This window comes from Amblyraja radiata, chromosome 19 (assembly GCF_010909765.2).
Source record: "Amblyraja radiata isolate CabotCenter1 chromosome 19, sAmbRad1.1.pri, whole genome shotgun sequence".
Classification (NCBI taxonomy): domain Eukaryota; kingdom Metazoa; phylum Chordata; class Chondrichthyes; order Rajiformes; family Rajidae; genus Amblyraja; species Amblyraja radiata.
Genome location: NC_045974.1, coordinates 35027489 through 35047370, shown reverse-complemented (window position 1 = coordinate 35047370; position 19882 = coordinate 35027489). Strand labels below are relative to the sequence as shown.

The following is a 19882-nucleotide window of genomic DNA, read 5'->3' as shown; positions in this document are numbered from 1 at the left end:
GACCTCCTTTGATCCTCCTTCGATCTCCCTTTGACCTCCCTTCAACTATGATGAAGACTATCTACGACTACCTTTGACTACCTACGACTAACATGCCGACCTACTACGACCTACTATGACTAAACCTACGAGTAAAAAAAGTAGCGATTTTTTCCATGGCAACTTTTTTTTAACTCGCGGGCATTTTTTAACATATTGAAAAAAACGCTGCGACCTAGCTGAGGCCTCGAGTATGCGGAGACCACTCTCGAGCATGAAGGAGAGTTACGAAGACCTCCTACGACCTTGTGTCGACCATGCTGCGAGTACGAGTCGAGGGCAAACTCGCCAGAACTCGCGGATTAGGTCGCCTAAGTGGGACAGGCCCTTTATGCACTTATCATCTGCTCTAGGATAAATGAATATTTGACAATGTTTATTTCATAGGAAAGGTAATTAGAAATTATTAAGAATCACTTTAGGGGGCCAGGATACAGAAGGCAGTAGAAAGTAGCTACAAGAGCTTCTGTATTGCCATTCTCGCATTGACCTCATTGTTATTCTCGGTGGGTACATCTCCATCTGTACAACGATGTTCCTGTTGTTCCTCACACATTTATCACTATTATCAGCCTCATACCTATATTTCAGTTTACACATGCTCTGTTATTTCAACCTGATAGCTATATCACTCAAAGCATGATGTTCACCTACACAGTTCAAAACTGAATGCGCGGGATCTAATTATCGGATGGCAGGCTGATCTTTATATCCTAAAAGCTCATGAAGGAGAAAGAAGTTTAGGCAAAGGAGGATCCTATCAAAAGATGCAGTAAGAGAGAGGCCTTCCCCCGATGTGCTGCCAGGGCAAATTTCCTAACACATTGTTTCTCAAGAGGACTTCACACCACTAGATCTGCTTCCTGGCAGGAAGACGATAATGGGCTATCTTGACACAACATGGCTTTGTGATTTATCAGGCACGGTACCATGGCAACACTTCATGGAGGAGCACGATGAAAATATCCATCAGAATAAGACTTATAGAATCTACTATTCTAATTCTAATAGATAACATTACTATTTAACCTTGCAGAAATATCTCCCTATAAAGAGACATCGAATATACAGCTCAGAAGCAAGCCCTTTGGTTCACTTTGTCTGTGACTAAGGTAACGGTGTTAAGTTATTTAATTCCACTCAGCACTTGTTATTAATATCTCATATGAGTGATTGGCAATTGCACCACCTTCTTTTTAGGCAGCCCCTTGGGGTCAAGGATTACTTGCTTGTGCTCCAAATTCAACTGGGATCTAAGGTGACTGATGAGAATAATGTGGGACCCATAGACTATTCCACAGATGGGGCAGGAGCTGTCCAAAGGATGGGTGTGAGAACAGTGTGTGCTGTGGTGTGCTTCTACCACCAGAAGATAAGACTTTATTGGCTTCCATCACAGTGAGGAATGTGGAGGAGCCGCTGTGATGGATGTTAACCATTTTTATGTGGTTGCGTGTTTTGTTGCTTTTTTGGTATGAGTGTATGGCAAATCAAATTCCTCGTAAGATTTACATACTTGTTTTGTTTTCATACTTGGCTAATAAAATCAATTACAATTACATGAATGGCCCTCTGTGTGTTTCCAATGCATGGATTCAATGTTACCAGCATCAGCCTGAGTGCTGCTTCTCCAATTTGAATGGTCATGGGGCCAGCTATTCCCAGAGTCATTAGGAATGTTATAAGTACATTAAGGGAAGAAGGTAACTAGACAGAGAATGGGGCCCCTCAGAAACTAAAGCGGTATCTATGTGTGGCGCCGCAGAACATAGGCAAAGTCCTCAATAAGTATTTCTTGAGGGAACTTGTGACAGTTAATGGTGATGTTCTGAGGACAGTCCGTATCGTGGTTGAGGTGCAGCTGGATATTCTAAGTTTTATGAAGGTCGATAAGTTTCCTGGGCCTGATGAGATGGAACCAATGATGCTGCGGGAAGCTAGAAGAATTTGTGGGAGCACTAGCTGAGATGTATGAATCATCGTTAGACTGGGCGAGATGCTGAATGACTGGAGGATGGTCAATGTTGTGCCTCTATTTAAGAAAGGCTGCAAGGAAAAGCCTGGAAACTATAGAGCAGTAAATCAAATTACTGGAAAGAATTCTGAGAGATAAGATACTGTATATATGCATTTGGGTAGACAGAGCTTAGTAAGGATAGGGAGCATTGTTTTGTACATGGGTGTCTTACGAATTTGATGAGTTTTTTGAGGAAGGAACCATAATGATTAACGAGGACAAGCCGTAGATGTTGCCTATATGGCCAGGCCTTTGATAAGGTTCCATATTGTAGGCTGTTCTGGAAGGTTAGATCGCATGGGTTCCAGGAAGAGCTACCTAATTGGATACAGGACTGGCTTCATGGAAGGAAGTAGAGGGTGATTGTGGAAGGTTGTTTTTCAGACTGGAGGCCAGTGACTAGTGGTGTGCCTCAGGGAACAGTGCTGTGCCCATTACTGTTTGTGGTTTGCATTAATGATTTGGATGAGAATGTACAAGACATGATTAGCAGGCTTGCAGATGACATTGAAGTACGTGGTATCATAAACAGTAAAGATGGTTATCAAAAATTACAGCAAGATCTTGATCAGCTCGGCAAGTGGGGCGAGGGATGACTAATGGAGTCTAATGCAGATAAATGCAAGATGTTGCATTTTGGAAAGTCAAACCAGAGGAGTGAATGGCAGGGCCCTGTAGACCACAGGGATTTAGGAGTACAGGTACATAGTTCACCTGAATTGAATTGATAGAATTTATTACCACACAACTAGGGTCGGTGGAATTTGGGTTGTCAGCAGCGATACAATAATAAAGAACACACAACTACAATAAAAATGTAACACAAACATCCACCACAGCATTCATCACTGTGGTGGAAGGCACAAAATTTGGCCAGTCCTCCTCCATTTCCCCCCCGTGGCCAGGACCAGATTCCAGAGTCAGTCCAGGATCGGCTCTTCCTCACCGGAGACCGCGGCTTTAAGTTGTTGTAGGCCGCAGGCCGGCGGTCGAGATTTAAAGTCTCCGCCGCAGCCAGAAGCACCGTAGACTGCAGGGCCGGCGGTCGAAGCTCCCCTCCAAGGGTGATGGTAAGTCCATGCCGGCCCCGCGGTAGAAGTTGGCCGCGGGCCGGCAGTGATGGCTTCTTCTTCCCCCGGGTCCCCCACTGGGGCTGTAGACGCCGCACCAGCTGGAGCTCTGCAGACCGCGACTTCAGGCTGCCGGCTGCCCCAGGCCAGCGAAACGGAGCGCTCCCCTCCAGCGAGCCCCAGTGAGGGCTCACCCGCTCCACGCCGAGAGTCCACGCTGCGCCCGCCGCTGAAGCCCCGGGCGCGTCTCCGGGAAAGGCCGCGCCGATCCTTGATGTTAGGCGACGGGGGAGGCGACCTGGAAAAAGTCGCCTCTTCATGGAGGAGGCGACCGAAGCGGTTTCCCCCTCACCCCCCCACACAAAACACACAAAGGAACATTAAGCACATACTTTAAAACATACTAAAAAATAAAAAAAAGTTGAAAAAACTGATGCGCTGCTGACATGGCTGCTGCCAGAGCAGCGCCCCCCTACCGAGAAAGTGGTATCACAGGCAGATAGGGTGATAAAAAAAGCCTTCATCAGTCAGAGTATTTAGTATAGAAGTTAGGATGTCATGTTACAGTTGTGCAAGATGTTGCTGAGGCTGCATTTGTGTTGTGTTCAGTTTTGGTCACCTTGTTATTGGAAGGATGCCATTAAGCTGGAAAGAGTGAAGAGAATATTTAACAAGGATGTTGCCAGTACTTGAGGGCCTGAGTTATAGGGAAATATCACAGGTTAGGACTTTATTTCTTGGAGGGCAGGAGGCTGAGAGGTGATCTTATGGAGGTCATAGAGTTTATACAGCATGGAAACAATCCCTTGAGCCCAACTTGTCGATGCTGACCAAGATGGCCCATCTAAGATGATTCCATTTGTGTGCGTTTGCCACATATTCCTGCAAACTTTCCTATCCATGTATCTGTGCAAATGTCTTATAAATGCTGTTATAGTATTTGCCTCAACTATCTTCCCTGGCAGCCTGTTCCATATACCCACCATTATCTGTGTGAAAAAGTTGCCCCTCACATTCCTTCTAAATCTTGTCCCTCTCATCTTAAATATATGTCCTCTTGTTTTTAATTGCCCTACCCTGGGTAAAATACTTTGTGCATTCACCTTATCTACTCCCTTCATAATTCTATACACCTCTATAAGATTACCCCTCAGCCTACAGGCCTCCAAGGAATACAGTCCAAGCCCACTCAACCTCTCCCTAAAGCTCAGGCCCTCAAATCCTGGCAACATCCTCGTACAGGTAAGTTTTCTCTGCACCCTTTCCAGCTTAAGGTGTATAAAATCATGAGGGGAAAAAATAGGGTAAATGCAAAGAATCTTTTACCCAGTGTAGGGGAATCAAGAACTAGGGGACAAAGGTTTAACCAAGTCAAGTCATGTGTCCCAGATAGGACAATGAAATTCTTGCTTGCTGCAGCACAACAGAACATTTTAGGCATAAATACAGATCAGATCAGTATATCCATATACCATAGAATATATTTATACACACATAAATAAACCGATAAAGTGCAATAGGCTGTTATAGTTCAGAGTTTGTTTGAAGTTGTGTTTAATAGTCTGATGGCTGTGGTGAAGAAGCTGTTCCTGAACCTGGATGCTGCAGATTTCAGGCTCCTGTACCTTCTACCTGGTGGCAGCGGAGAGATGTGAGAGTCTTGCCCCTCTAACATCTTTAATGTGAGAGAGGCAAGACTTAATAGGAACCCGAGGGGCAACTTTTTCATTCAGGGAGTGATGGGGATATTTTCATTTGCTACATGCAGAAAAAATCACGGGTGCAGTCCCCAGACAGTGAACATGGTTGCAATTGCCGCAGGTTATGGTGCAGGTGGAGACGGACACTGGCAAGAGGCACATCATAACAATTTGTCTCATTTGCTCACAATAATAGAAGAGATTTTTGAAAAATGCCTGTTCTCACGATTTAAAACAGAACATGTTGAAAACGTTAACTGTTTATCCTTTAACAGAAGGAACCTGACCGGCTGCGTTTTTCCAGGATTTTATGTTTTAGTTTCAGATTTTCATCACCTGTAGTTTGTTAATTTTAATTTGCTCAAATGAGATCTATTTTTAATACCATGAAAATTCACAGGCGGAAACACCAGAATGCTAACATTTGCACCACGCAGTTTCTCCTCTATTTAATACTCAATGACACTGCTACAAGAGGTCCCCTTTATTAACCCCTTGAGTGATGTTCATATCCTGGACACTGATATAAGGTCATAAGGAATAGGAGTAGAATTAGGCCATTCGGCCCATCAAGTCTACTCCGCCATTCAATCATGACTGATCTATCTCTCCCTCCTAACCCCATTATCCCCATAACCTCTGACAACTGCATTAATCAATAATCTATCTATCTCTGCCTTAAAACATCCACTGACTCAGCCTCCACAACCAACTGTGGAAAATAATTCCATCGACTCACCACCCTTTGACTAAATACATTTTTCCTCGTCTCCTTCCTAAAAGAATGTCCTTTGCAAGACTATGCAAAACTTTCTACTTGAAGTCACACATTAATTAGATATTGAGGGAGCAGGTCCCTTTTGGATACAATTAGGAGTGAGTTGATGTGCAGCACCTGGAAAGCAAAGTTGTGTAAGTTGTTCATGGGATGTAGTGATTGGTGTATACTGCCTAATTCTGAATGCAGTTAAGAATCACCAACATTGATGGGGCTCGAGTCACACACAAGGCCAGACTAAGTTAGGTTCAGGGAAGATTTCCTTCCCACAAGAAGATTACAGAACCAGACAGATTTTAAATGACAATCAGATAGTTTATGGTCAATAACATTGATAGGATCACATTTGATTGGGTCTGTGCAGAAACAACTGATTTGTGCAGCGGTTTGAAGTTACAGCACTACAATATTATTACGTGAACTTTTCCTACTTAGAGAAAACGATGAACGACTTGAAAACTTGAAGATATTAAAGCGGGGAGAAATTAACCAATTACTAACGTGAATAATTGTTGATACTTCTAAATAGCATCAATTAAGTTTAATATGTTCAACTATGTGATGTGAAGGAAACATCAACAGGAACCTCAATAACGAATGCACACTGGCATCACATGAATCTGTTAGCAAACTGATACCATGACCTGCACCCCTCACTACGGTGTTTGGCACAATTATTGTTACTGCTGCCTTTGTTTCGATTTCATGATTTTACTAACAATCTAATCTTAGAATATAGAATAGTACAACATAGAAAAAGGCCCTTCAGCCCACAATGTTGATACTAAACATAAACTAATCTCCTCTGCCTGCACGTAATCCAAATCCCTCTCTCCCATTTAACCTATGTCTCTCATGTAACCCTCATGTGTTTGACAGTTCCACCTCGGGAAAAAAAATCTGATTGTCTACGCCATCTATGCCTCTCATGATTTTATATACTTCCGCCAGGTCTCCCCTCAACCCCAATGTCGATGCTCTTTCAGCGAACCATGTTATGGAAACAGTGTAAATGACTTGAGCTGCTGAGTGTTTCCAACAGGTAAGATGTAAAGTGTAAATGCCTCTTGGATTTTAATCAATTGGGTTTGTACGTACCCTTGAACAAAATGAATAAATATATTATACTGATTACTTTTGCTCACCATACAACATTATTTATTGTACTTTTTTTCTTGGTTATGATCATTTTTAGTTAAAGCACCCTTCCTTATCAGGACTTCTTTACAGATTGCAACATGCTGATTCATAACATTATGGACGGGATCTCAAAGCATGACCAGATTGGGTACAGGAAGGAGAGGGAGAACATGGTGTTAAGAATGACTTCTCCCTCAATGGCTGAAAATTGATAGAGTTGGTTATTGACTTTAGGAAACAAGGTGGCGCACACGCTCCTGTCAGTATCAGCGGTGCCAGTGGAGATGGTTGTGATCTTCATGTTCCTAGGCGTAAATATCACCAGGTTAAGTTTAAGTTTATATTGTCATATGTACCAAGATGCCGTGCAAAGCTTTTGTTTGTGTGCTATCCAATCAATTTGAATAATACTGTACTTAAATACTATCAAGCCAAACACATATGCAAAAGGTAGAGCGGAGGAAAATACCAGAGAGCAGAATATACTGTAGTTTCTCAGCATCCACAACTCCCTGCAACTTCTTGTGGTTTTGGGAAGAGCTGTTCCCAATCCATGCTGTGATCCAGCCCGATAGTATGCTTGGGATGGTGAATCTGTATAAGTTTGTAAGAGTCATCAGAGACATGTTGAATTTCCTCAGTCTCCCGAGGATGTGGAAGTGTTGGTGTGCATGTTTGGCTGTAGCTTCAATGTTTAACACATTCCAAATGTGTCCCGCACCAACAATCTGTCCACATTGAAGCCATGGCCAAAAAGCACACCAACATCTCGACTTCTCAGAAGTCTAAGGAAGTTGCCATGTGCCCAGAAAGCATCCTCTCGGGATACATCACAACATTGTTTGGCAACAGCTCTGCCCAAGATTGCAGAACATAACAGAGAGTTGTGGATGTACCCCAGTCTATCACAAACCAGCTTCTCCCCCCATCGACCACCTACACTTCACAGCCCCTCCTCTCTCTCTTGAAAATAGATAAGCTTGAAAGCTTTAGCACCATAGAAAATTCAGGAATAGTTTCTTCACCACAGATATTAGACAACTGAATGTCCTATCTCAAGCTGAAAGTGTAGGCCTGATCCCCAACCTACCTCACTGTGGCACATGCACTTTTTTTCTATTCTGCACTCTCTGTAACTGCAACACTAAAATGCTCTAACTCTATATTCCACACTCTGCTATTTTTCTCTTTACACTATCTGTCGTACTTGTGTATGGCTTTATTGTACCCATGTGTAGTATAATTTGACTGGATAGCACACAGACAAAGTCTTTCATTGTGCCTTGGTACATGTGACAATAATAAACTAATACTTATGCCATATACCTAACTTTCACAAAGATATTATAACTCATCTAACAATGTATCAGTTCACTTTTGCCAAAGCAGAAATATTTTCTCAGAGAGAAAATTGAATTTGATTAAAATCCGCACAAAAAATGGAAAAAAAGACATATTGAACTTGAGCTTGGTTTACCTGTGTATTTTGTGTGGGAATTTGAAGTATTAAAGCCAAACTGCTGTAGTTAAAGTTTTCATCCAAAGCAAGGAGTGATCCATGGACACCACTTTCCGTGAGGTTGTTTGCATAGTCTCGAAGACCAATCGACAATATCCACCTGATGACACGGTCATTGCTCCATACTATTGCATCTGGAACGGTAAAATTGTACAATGAGCGTTATTAACATTACCATTAAACTAAATGGAATTAAGGCACGATAAGATACCTAAAAATATTAAACAGAAATAAAATCAAAAATAAATAACCGATTTCCAGTCTCCAATCAAATTAAATGCGATTCCAAATCTTTCCTGGGTCAGGCTGGTGTACATTATATAGGCCAATTCTCAAGTGTACTTACTTACTTGGAAAGGCCTGATTGTTAACAGTTCACTTTGGAACCACATAACACAGCAGACACAATTCTAGGTCAAAGAACCTTCATCACCTTTAACTATTTATACTGTTTCATCAGGGACTGGATTGTTTTTATTGTTACTATGTGTGAAATGTTTAAGATTTATGTGCGATGCTCCGGTATTCCCTGGGAAACGTCTTCTCATTTTGCACTGTACAATTGTTGCTTCGCAAGATGACAATAAAGGTTGATTGATTGGATTGATTGATTGATCAGAACGGGGACTGTTTAGAGTTGAAAACAACTTATAAGGTGTGGAGATCCTCTTTTTTTCCATACATTAAACTGTTCATTTCCAAATTGCGCACCACTGCCTAGCAAGTAAGAATGGTTTCAATATGCCACCAGGAAAATTGGCATGGTATTCCTCATTATTAACTAATGAATGCAATTTATGTTGTGAATTTCCTCCATGCAGAAATTGAAAAAAAATCCACTATTTCCTTTGCTATCATTTATGCTGCCAAACACTCTTTCCAGGTGAAGGAGCAACTTATTTGTAGTTCTTTCAATTTAGTGAACTGTTTTCTGTGTTGGTGTTCTGTACACTGGGACGACCATGCGTTGATGAGATGACTGATTTTGTAATCTGTAGACATAACTCTGAGGTCTTGATTCTTGGCAATTTAATTCCATGTCGCATGCCAAACATGATGCCCAGCACTTGGCCTCCAAAACTGTTTTGAATGAATCTCAATGCAAGTTCAAGGAATAGCATCTCACATTCTGACTGGTTTTACTACAACATTCCAGACTCAGCAGGTAATCAGAATGCTCAAAATTGTTATTTCTCTTTGATTTGATAACTGTAGGTTAGAGTCAGAGATGTAGAGCACAAAACAAGCCCTTTGCCCCACCAAATCCACACTAAACTTTTTGTGTATATATACTAATTCCTGAAGGCCCGTATGCCTTCCATACTTTTCTTGTCTATATGCCTCTTAAACATAGTGATTGTATCTGACTCCACCAATTGCTCCAGGAGCCAGTTTCAGATACCTACTGTTCTGTGAAGCAAATTTCTCTCAAATCCCCTTTAAAACGTCTTTTTATTTTAAACATATGCCTTCTCATTTGTTAATATCCCCAATCATGGGTAAAAGATTCTGACAGTTAATCCTATCCATGCCTCTTATCATTTTGTACACCCCAATCAGATCATCCCTCAGCTTTTTTCACCCCAGGGAAAATACAACCAGCCCATCCAAACTCTTCCTCTAACTAATTAAGTTTGCAGATTACATTAAAGTGGGTAGTATTGTAGATAGCGACGATAGTTATCAAGTTCAAGTTCACATTTATTGTCACATGCACCAATTAAGGTACAGTGATATTTGAGTTACCATACAAGTGAAAAAAACACAATACATGATAGAATTTAACATAAGCATCCATCACAGTGGAATCAGCATTCCTCACTGCGATGGAAGGCGATAAAATTCAGTCAATCTTCCTCCTTTGTTACAACAAAGGTTACAACACAATCTTGATCAGTTGGGCAAGTGGGGAAAGGAATGGTTAATGGAGCTTAATACAGATAATTGTGAGGTGTTACATTTTGGGAAGTCTAACCAGGGCAGGCCCTTCACCGTATTATGGCAGGACTCTGGGGAGTGTTGTAGATCAGAGGCGTCTAGGAGAGCAAGTACATAGTTCCTTGAAAGTGGCATCACAGGAAGATAAATGTGTGCTCATTTTCGGTCACGCTGACATAGGAAAGGTGTTATTACGCTTGAAATTGTGCAGAGAAGATTTATGAGAATGTTGCCAGGACTCAAGAGCCTGAGCTATGGGGAGAGGTTTGGTAGACCAGGACTGTATTCCTTGGAGCGTAGAAGGATGAGAGGTATCTTATGGACATGTACAAGAACATGAGGAGAATAGATAAGGTAGATGCACAGTCATTTACTGTGTAGGGAAATCAAAAGCTTACAACCTTGCGGTATGAATATCGATTTATCTAATTTCAAATAACCCTTTCCCCCTCCTCTCTCTCTCTCTCTTCCTCGCTCGCCCGCCATAGTCGTCCTGCTAGTTTCACTGTTCATATCCCTTCATTATCACCTCCACTACAGCTGACAATGGACCACTGTGGGTTACTTGGCCATCAGTGCTGTACCTTTTCATACTTCTAGTGTTTCTCTCCCCTGACTCTCAATCTGAAGGATCTTGACCCGAAACGTCACCTGTTCCTTTTCTTCAGTGATGCTGCCTGACCCGCTGTTACTCCAGAATTTTGTGTCTATCTTAGGAGAATCAAAAAGGGTTATGGGCCAAATGTGAGCAGGTGAGACTAATGTAGATAGGGCACATTGGTGGGCATGGGCAAGCTGGGCTGAAGGGCTTGTTTTTGTGCTGTATGAATCTCTGACACTACAATCTTCTAATCCAGGCAACATTTTGATGAATCATTTCTGCCCTCTTGCCTGTAGCAAGCTATAATTCAAATTCAGTTTAATTACTGTTTTGTAAAGTCAGAGGATAATGTTCCAAGTTTTATATTCTATCGCCCAACCTATAAATGCAATATGCTTCTTTCAACAGCCGATTTATCTGTGTTGCCACTTTCAGAGAACAATGGATTTGAACCCCAAGGCCCCTCTGTTCAATGTTGCTTGGCATCTTGTCACAGATTTCAATTTTACTCTTCCCTCTGTTTCAAATCTGTTTACATTTAATTTATCATTGTTCTGATGCAAAGCCATCAATCTGAAACACAACTGTTTCCTTCCGCACAAATTGCTGCTGCACAATGAATATTTCCACCATTTTTCTATTGAATTTCTAGTTGTTGCACAATATTATTTATGAAGTGTGTCTTCTATACATAGAATGCTGTTTATATCCACTTTTAAAGACTCAGAGTCACACTGTGACCATCATGTGTTGAACCCTTAATATTGAATTGTGCAGTGAACAGAAACATGCCATTACTTGACCCAGCTTTGAGGAATTTATTTTCAACTGTCTGCAAGATTTTAGGTTCATTTCTGAAGTATATGTGTTTTGAAGACATTTAAAGACTTTTAAGAGACACAACCAGTGTGTCATTAAATGGAACACATTAGTAGTACAGTGTTGCTCTGCTCTATCAGTATAAATCTTTCATCTTCAAATACACCCAACATATATTAAAATTCCTATGCGTTACAATGACTCCCAGAAAATATCAGTTACTTCTTTATCATATTTCAGCTATCACATTTCATACATTTTAATTTAACATATGTTCTACACAATAAGAATGATACTCTTATTTATATTTTACATATACATAGTTTCTCATTTAAGAAAATATCAGATGTTCCACTATTCACTATTCACTTATTTTGAAACTGTGATAAAACATCTCTCACCTTTAATTTCATGCTGACTTTGTTCTCTCCTCTTTTCTAGTTCTTTTCTGTCATAGTTCAAACGCTTCAAGCACATAATACCATACTGTAAACTTGTCCTGAAGAAGAACAATACAACAATTTTTGGAATTGTGTTACAGCTGTTTCTGTTTTACACGACAAATGTTTATAATAGTTAAGCTATTGGAAATGTTAGCTCAGAAAGTAGAGGACCTTAATACAGGGGTACATGTTAACATCTACTTTGCGGGTGGCTTATGATGCAGACTGAAGGAGTTTCTGTAAATCGCTTGATAAACTGTTTTGCATCACTTTGGACAGAATATCCATATTATAAAGTTAGCAAAAATATAGTACATGAGCCAAGACAAAGTAGTACCATGTCAGTGGAGAACATCATAAACAAAGAGGGAAATTGGGAATTTTGTAATAGTTGCAATACAGTGCAAACCGAAAGGGGGTAACTCCATCAATAAAAACACTAGTTTGCAGCAAAATAAGTTAATCATGTACATAAAATTTTAATTAAGTACAATCGGTTAAAATTAGTCTTTACTCTAGTGCAAGTGGCATCCACGTAACCAAGATATACAAATTTGTTGAAAGCAGCATGATTCCATGCAATCATATCTTCAGTGGGTGCCAGAGCTGTTGAGCTGGAGCGAGATGTTATCACTGTGTCGTGGGGATGAGTTATTAGGAAATTTGGGTTCAGAAGACAGGTTACCTACATGTTTCGATTTGGTTAGTAGTCAGGTGTATGATGATGTAACTCTAACTTAGATAGGTAATCTGATTTTATATGAAGTATCCAACAAGGTATAAGATATTCAATAACATTGTAGATACAAATAAAGATTATAAGGAAAATGGGCAACCAAAGTTATTTTAAGTTGCGATAGGTAAGACGGAATGCTGCAATGGTATGCAATGAGATCAACTTCCCTCCTGGGATAAAATAAAGTTTTATCGTATCGTATCATATCGTATGGGGTGAAAAAATTAAGAGGATAGATAATGGCCTCTGCAGCTGAAACCAAATATTATTAACACCGTACTGCATGTCCAATGTTGGATAAACGCAATTTCCTAGATGTTGGAGAACAATGGGAACTAACAATAGTAGAGGAGAACAAAGAATGTTCTACTAACATAGCTGAGTCTGAAGAAGGGTCTCGACCCGAAAGTCACTCATTCCTTCTCTGGAGATGATACCTGTCCCGCTGAGTTACTCCAGCTTTTTGCGTCTATCTATAGTTTGAAGTTATTTCGTTAACTCACGGTAAATGGACATCACTGGCTAGGGTTGCATTTATTACCCCTCCCAAAGATCTGTTAAGAATTTAGTGATGAACTACCACCTCAAATGGCTACATCTTATGTCGTAGCGGTTTAGTACAATTGAATAAAATGCTGAGATAGACACACGAAATGCTGGACTAACTCAGCGGGACAGGCAGCATTCTCTGGAGAGAATGAATGGGTGACATTTCGGGTCGAGACCCTTCTTCTGACTGGTTAGGGATAAGGGAAATGAGAGATATAGACGATAATGTGGCAAGATAAAGAACAATGAATAAAAGATATACAAAAAAGTAACAATGATAAAGGAAACAGACCATTGTTAGCTGTTTGTTAGGTGAAAATGAGAAGCTAGTGCGACTTAGGTGGGGATATAGAGAGAGAAGGAATGCCAGGGCTACCTGAAGTGAGAGAAATCAATATTGATACCACTGGGGTGTAAGCTACCCAAGCAAAATATGAGATGCTGTTCCTCCAATTTGCACTTAGCCTCACGGACAATGGATGAGACCTAGGACAGAAAGGTCTGTGCAGGAATGGGAAGGAGAATTAAAATGTCCAGCAACCGGAAGATCAGATTTAGGTGGGTTGAGCGAAAGTTTTCTGTGAAACGATCACCAGTCTGCGTTTGGTCTTGTCGATGTAAAAGAGTCCACATCTTGAACAACAGATACAGTAGATGAGGTTGGAGGAGGTGCAAGTGAACCTCTGCCAAACCTGAAAGGACTGTCGGGGTCCCTGGACAGAGTCGAGGGAGGACGTATGGGGACAGGTGTTACATTTTCTACGGTTGCAGGCGATGGTACATGGGGAGGGGGTGGTTTGGGCGGGAACGGATGAGTTAACCAGGGAGTTGTGGAGGGAACGGTCTCTGCGGAAGGTGGAAAGGGGTGGAGATGGGAAAATGTGGCTAGTGGTGGGATCCCGTTGGAGGTGGTGGAAATTTCGGAGGATTATGTGTCGTATGCGACGGCTGATGGGGTGGAAGGTAAGGACTAGGGGGACTCTAGTCTCTGATGCGACTACAGGGATTGGGAGAAAAGGTGGAGCTGCGGGGTACGGAGGAGACATGAGTGAGGGGCTCATCCATGATGGGAGGGGGGATCCCCCGTTCCCTAAAGAATGAGGACATCTCGGATGTTCTGGCATGGAACATCTCATATTGAGCGCAGACGCGGCGTAGATGGAAGAATTGGGTGTAGGGCATAGAGTCTTTGCAGGAGGTAGGGTTTGAAGAAGTGCAGTCGAGATAGTTGTGGGAGTCAGTGGCTTTTGAAATAGACGTCAGTCAATAGTCTATTTCCTGTAATGGAAACTTTAATTCTCCTTCCCATTCCTACACAGACCTTTCTATCCTAGGTCTCCTCCATTGTCAGAGTGAGGTTAAATGCAAATTGGAGGAACCGCATCCCATATTTCGCTTGGGCAGCTTACAGCCCAGTGGTATGAATATTGATTTCTCTCACTTCAGGTAGCCCCGGCATTCGCTCTCTCTCTATCCTTCCCCCACCCAAGTCGCACTAGCCTCTCATTTTCACCCTACAAACAGCTAACATTGGCCTGTTTCCTTTATCATCCTTTTGCATATCTTTTATTTATTGTTCTTTATCTCTCCACATCTTCGTCAATATCTCTCGTTTCCCTTATCCCTAATCAGTCTGAAGAAGGGTCTCAACCCGAAACGTCACCCTTTCATTCTGTCCAGAGATGCTGCCTGTCCCGCTGAGTTACTCCAGCTCCTTGTGTCTATCTTCTGTTTAAACCAGCATCTGCAGTTCCTTCCGACATGAATAAAGTGCTGGATTATTTCAGAGGGCAGTTAAAGGTTGCCCCATTGCGGTGGATCTGGAATTACAAATGGGCCAGACTGTGGAAGGAAGCCAGAATTCCTCCCAAAAAGAATGATTGCAAAAAAGTTAGATTCCTATGATAGTCAGATCGTGCTTTAGTTCTTCTCAGCGATTTATTTAATTAATTGAATTAAAAATTCCTTGCTGCTGCAGTGGAATTTGAAGTGATATCTTGGATTATTAATCTGGGACTCTGGATTACCAGTGCATTAATAAAACTATTATGCCATCAACCCATTGAAAATAGAATACAATTTCAATACAAACATTCATATCATCTTGGATATGATTTTGATATGATTAAAATGCATTTACCTCATCTTATAAACCTCTGTAAAGGTCACCCATCAACCTCCTCTAATCCACAGAAAATAATCTTAACATATCCAATCATTCTTTATAATGTAACACCTCCAGCCCCGCAACATCCTTGTGAATCTTTCCTGCATCCGCTCTAGCTTAATTACATCCACAGTATAGCAACCAGACTGCACATGATAATCCATGTGTATTCTCATCAACATCTTGTACAGCTGCAATGAGACTTCCCAACTTTTGTACTCAGGTCCAATGACTTTCTTCACTATTTAATCTACCTGTATGGCCAATTTCAGGGAAGCATGTACTTGTACCCATTAGTCTGGCTGTTCCACAACATTTGCCAGTGTCCTGCCACTCACTCTGAGTGTTCTGCCCTGGTTTAACTTCTCAAAGTATATTATTTTGCACTTGTCCAAGTTAAATTCCAACCTTGGACAACCTTCCTCGCTGTCCACCATACCACTAATGTTGGTGTCAACTGTAAACCTACTCGTCATGCCACTCACATTCTCACCCAAATTATAAATATATATAACAAACAAAAGGGAACCAGGCACCAATCCTTGTGGCACACCACTGGTCACAGGGCTCAAATCTGCAAAAACATCCCTCTGCTACCACCTTCAGACTCCTTCCACCCAGCCAATTCTGTAACCAATTAACTCGCTCACCTAGGATTCCAGGTGATCTAATCTTATGGATCAGTCTGCCATGCGGGATCTTATCAGAAATCTCGCTAAAGTCGTGGAGACAACATGTACCATTCTGCCTATGTTAACCCTTTTGGTCACTTCTTCAAAAACCACAATTAAATTCATGAAACATGATTTCCCACACACAAAATCACGCTGACTATCTCCAATCAGTGCCAGTATTTCTGAGCCCCAGCTTTCAGATCCCCTCCAGTAGTTTTCCTGCCATTTATGTTCACTGGTCTGCAGTTTCCTGGTTTTGCCTCACAGCTCTTATTAAGTAAAGACACATTTGTCACCCTTCAATCTTCTAATACTTCACTTGGGGCTGAGAAAGATACAAACATTTTTGCCACGGCCCCAGAAATTTCTTCCCTTGCTTTCCACCTCATGCAAGGTCATGGCTGGTTAGTCCCTGTGTATCACACTTGGTTAGGCCCCAGGCATTTATCTGATCTTAAAGCATCTCAAGACCGCCAGCATCTCCTTGTTCATAATATGGTTCAGGGCATCACTGTTCTCTTCCTTGAACTCCCCAGCTTCCATAACCTTCTCCACGGTAAAGATGGGGAGTATTCAATTAAGACCCATCTCCTATGGCTCCACACATTGCGCTGATCCTTATTGGTACCTAATCGCTCCCTAATTGCATTTTGCTCTTACTACACATAGATTATCTCAAGATTCTCCTTCACCTTCTCTGCCAAGGATATCTCATGTCCCCTTTTGCCCTTCCGAATTCCCTCTTAAGTGTACTCCTACACCCCTTGTACTCCTCAAGGGATTCATTTGATCAAAGCTACCTATGCCTGATATAAGCCTACCTTTTCCTGACCAGTGTATGAGCATGCACTGAGAAACTCAGAAGTCCTAAAGTTGATGGCTGATTTGGAATGGAAGATCTGTCAATTTGCTCTCGTCCAAATGGATCCAGAAGGGAAGCATTATACAAGTGAACGGCATCTCAAATCTGGAGTATTTTTTAGCCTGCCACAGAATTTGAGATAGCATTGATTTCAAAGAGTATAATAGGTTTCATATTAGGAAATAAACTTAAGTTTAAAAACAAAAATTGTGCCAGTTTTATGTTTTAAATTATTTATCTGTTTTTGGTGATTTTAGATTTTTTTCAAAAAATAAGGTAACTTTTTTGAATTTCCAAATTATTGCTGGATTTATTGTTCAATGAAACTATTAAAAATCACTTCCTGATTTTAACTCTGTCAAAGCTGGGGAGAGATTTTGCCAGTTATCAAAATTTGGCAGAGGTATCGTGGAGACAAGACCGCCTTACTATTCTGCCAGAAGTCTTGGCCAAGTTGTATTTGGGACTCCAGGTTGTCTTTAACTCTGAGATCGGGCCTCCCATCTGGACAGGCAAGTTTTCGGCACGGACTTGTAGGGCCGAGATGGCCTGTTTCCGTGCTGTTATATTGTTATATGGTAAAGGTGATGGGCAACCTTAAACAAAGGTAAGAATTTGGGCCTTGGATCTCAGTAGAAAGAATACAATACCCAGCTGTGACTATATAGCATTCTTTATGCAAACAAAAATCACCCAGGAAGGTAGTACCTTTTCTGGGGGATTGTCTCTGGAACAGGTTCACTGCAGAAGTTAACATTAGTATTAAAATAAAAATGTTACAATGCTGTAAAAACATTATAGTACAACTGGTAATTCAAAAAAATCAATACAGGACAACCAGAAAATTGTTAAAAAAGAAGGGAAAAAGCGATTAGGAGAGGAAAGTTGAAAGCAACACCAAAGTTCCTTCCATATGTGTAGAAAGAGGAGGAAATTAGTAGTTGGTTCTGTAGGAAGACAGACAGAAAGCGTAGGAGTAATAGGATCTTTGGCGAAATCATACCTGAAAAACCATATATAGTTTTGGATCCCTTACCTATGAAAGTAATTGCTTGCCTTGGAGATATTGCAACACGTGTTTTATAAATTGGTTCCTGGGATGAGACAGTTGTCCTACGTTCTCTGGAGTTTAGAAGAATGAGTGGTTATTTCATGAAACTTTATAAAATTCTTTGAGAAGTTGGCAAGGCAGTTACCTAGAATCTATTTGGAATCATATTCTTAGTACAAGGGCAGCAATTAGAATGGAGAGGAACAGTTAACGGGTATCAAAATTACATACCTTTAAGGACAATGGATATTCAGTTGTTCCATAGATTTAAGATGAAGACTGATGGGTTTTTGGCACTGATGAAATCATGGGGCATAGGATAGGGTCAGGGAAATAGTGATTAAGTAGAAATTCAATTGTGATCTTACTTAATCTAAATTTCACTTGGTGTACCTTACCACAGTCAGTCTGAGTATTCTCTGAAGTAGGTTAAGACTGCTGTGGAGAAATCTATTGCACAGTACACATCAGTGTACCAATGTCCCAGAGGAACTTTGCACCTATCTATAATTATGGTTGCTTACAATCATAAAGAGAGCCCGTAAACACCACTACTTCCTTAGAAGATTGAGGTGATTCGGTATATCGCTGAATGCTCTCTTGAACTCCTACAGGTGTATAGTAGAGAGCATATTGACTGGTTGCATCATGGCCCAATTTAGGCCTCGAATGCCCCAAAACATAGGAGATTACATAATCTGGTGGACACTGTCCAGTTCATCATGGGTACTGACCTCCCCATCAAAGAGATCTGTAGGAGGTATTGCCTCAAAAAAGGCAGCCAACATCATGTACACTCACTATCCCGCCCACACTCTCATTTCATTCCTGCCATCGGGAAGAAGGTAAAGGAGTCTGAAAACTAATACCTCCAGGTTCAGGAACAGCTTTTTCTCAACAACCAACTTGAATACTACAAACACCAACTAAATTACAAACTACAAACTGTCTTGGTTACACTAGGGACTTCAGGCTTTTGTTTTGCACTAATATTATTAGTTTTACTTATTTGAACTCTTTTGTTTAACGTGTTCTCTATGAGTACTGTGTTTACAGTCCTGTTATGCTGCTGCAAGTAAGAATTGAATTGTTACATTTTTGTTACATATGACAATTATGCACTTATGACCCTTGGTAGTAATGTGCTTTTAGTTTACAGTTTATTCAAGTCCCTCAATTAATTTTATTGAAGGTCTGCATTTGTGATATAATGTATTTTATGTATAGAAGGATATTTTATTAACAATATTTAAACATACCTATGAAAGCTATCCACCATTTTTAAATGAATGCGGAGATCTTTCTTTGTCAGGTGATCCAGCATTCTAGCATCTACCAGGCACTCCATGAAATAACTGCGGTACTGAGGTAATCCCAAACTAGGAAGCCATTCATTACCAATCCATTCGTGATTCATGTCACCATAAGCCAAGGTCTGTTGGAGAACACAACAACTGATTTATCCAAAGAAAGTTGAGGGATGGGGTTATTAAAAATGCACAATAAATGTTAACAATATAGGTTTATATTCTCTTTCATTTGCAGTATGGAGTAGCAACAAGTTGAAATATACTAAAGGAATATTTCTCCATGATTATTCTTATCCAGTCAAATTTTATTCCATAATATTGTTAATCTTCATCAAGACAGATTAATAAACCTGCATGAAAAGTGAACAAATATTCCATATTTGTTTTGAAAGTTTAATGAGGAAATTGATATAGCATTATGTAGCCGTGCAGTGAAAAATTATAAAAAAACAAAACATTCTAGAGTAGA

The 19882-nt window shown here is 40.8% G+C and overlaps 1 protein-coding gene across 10 annotated transcripts in view; it reads right to left on the bottom strand.

Annotated features, from left to right (window-relative positions):
• ppfia2 (PTPRF interacting protein alpha 2) overlaps positions 1 to 19882 on the bottom strand; it is a 311096-nt gene that overhangs the window by 12455 nt on the left and 278759 nt on the right. For 9 of the 10 annotated variants that reach the window (XM_033038206.1, XM_033038207.1, XM_033038210.1 and 6 more), the window contains 3 exons: positions 19363 to 19538; positions 12023 to 12120; positions 8222 to 8397 (listed from right to left, as the gene is read on the bottom strand). In XM_033038206.1, coding sequence (XP_032894097.1) covers positions 8222 to 8397; positions 12023 to 12120; positions 19363 to 19538 — 450 coding nt within the window. Of the gene's footprint in view, positions 1 to 8221; positions 8398 to 12022; positions 12121 to 18088; positions 18175 to 19362; positions 19539 to 19882 lie in introns of those variants that run through there. The other variant, XR_004414887.1, reaches the window with a different exon arrangement.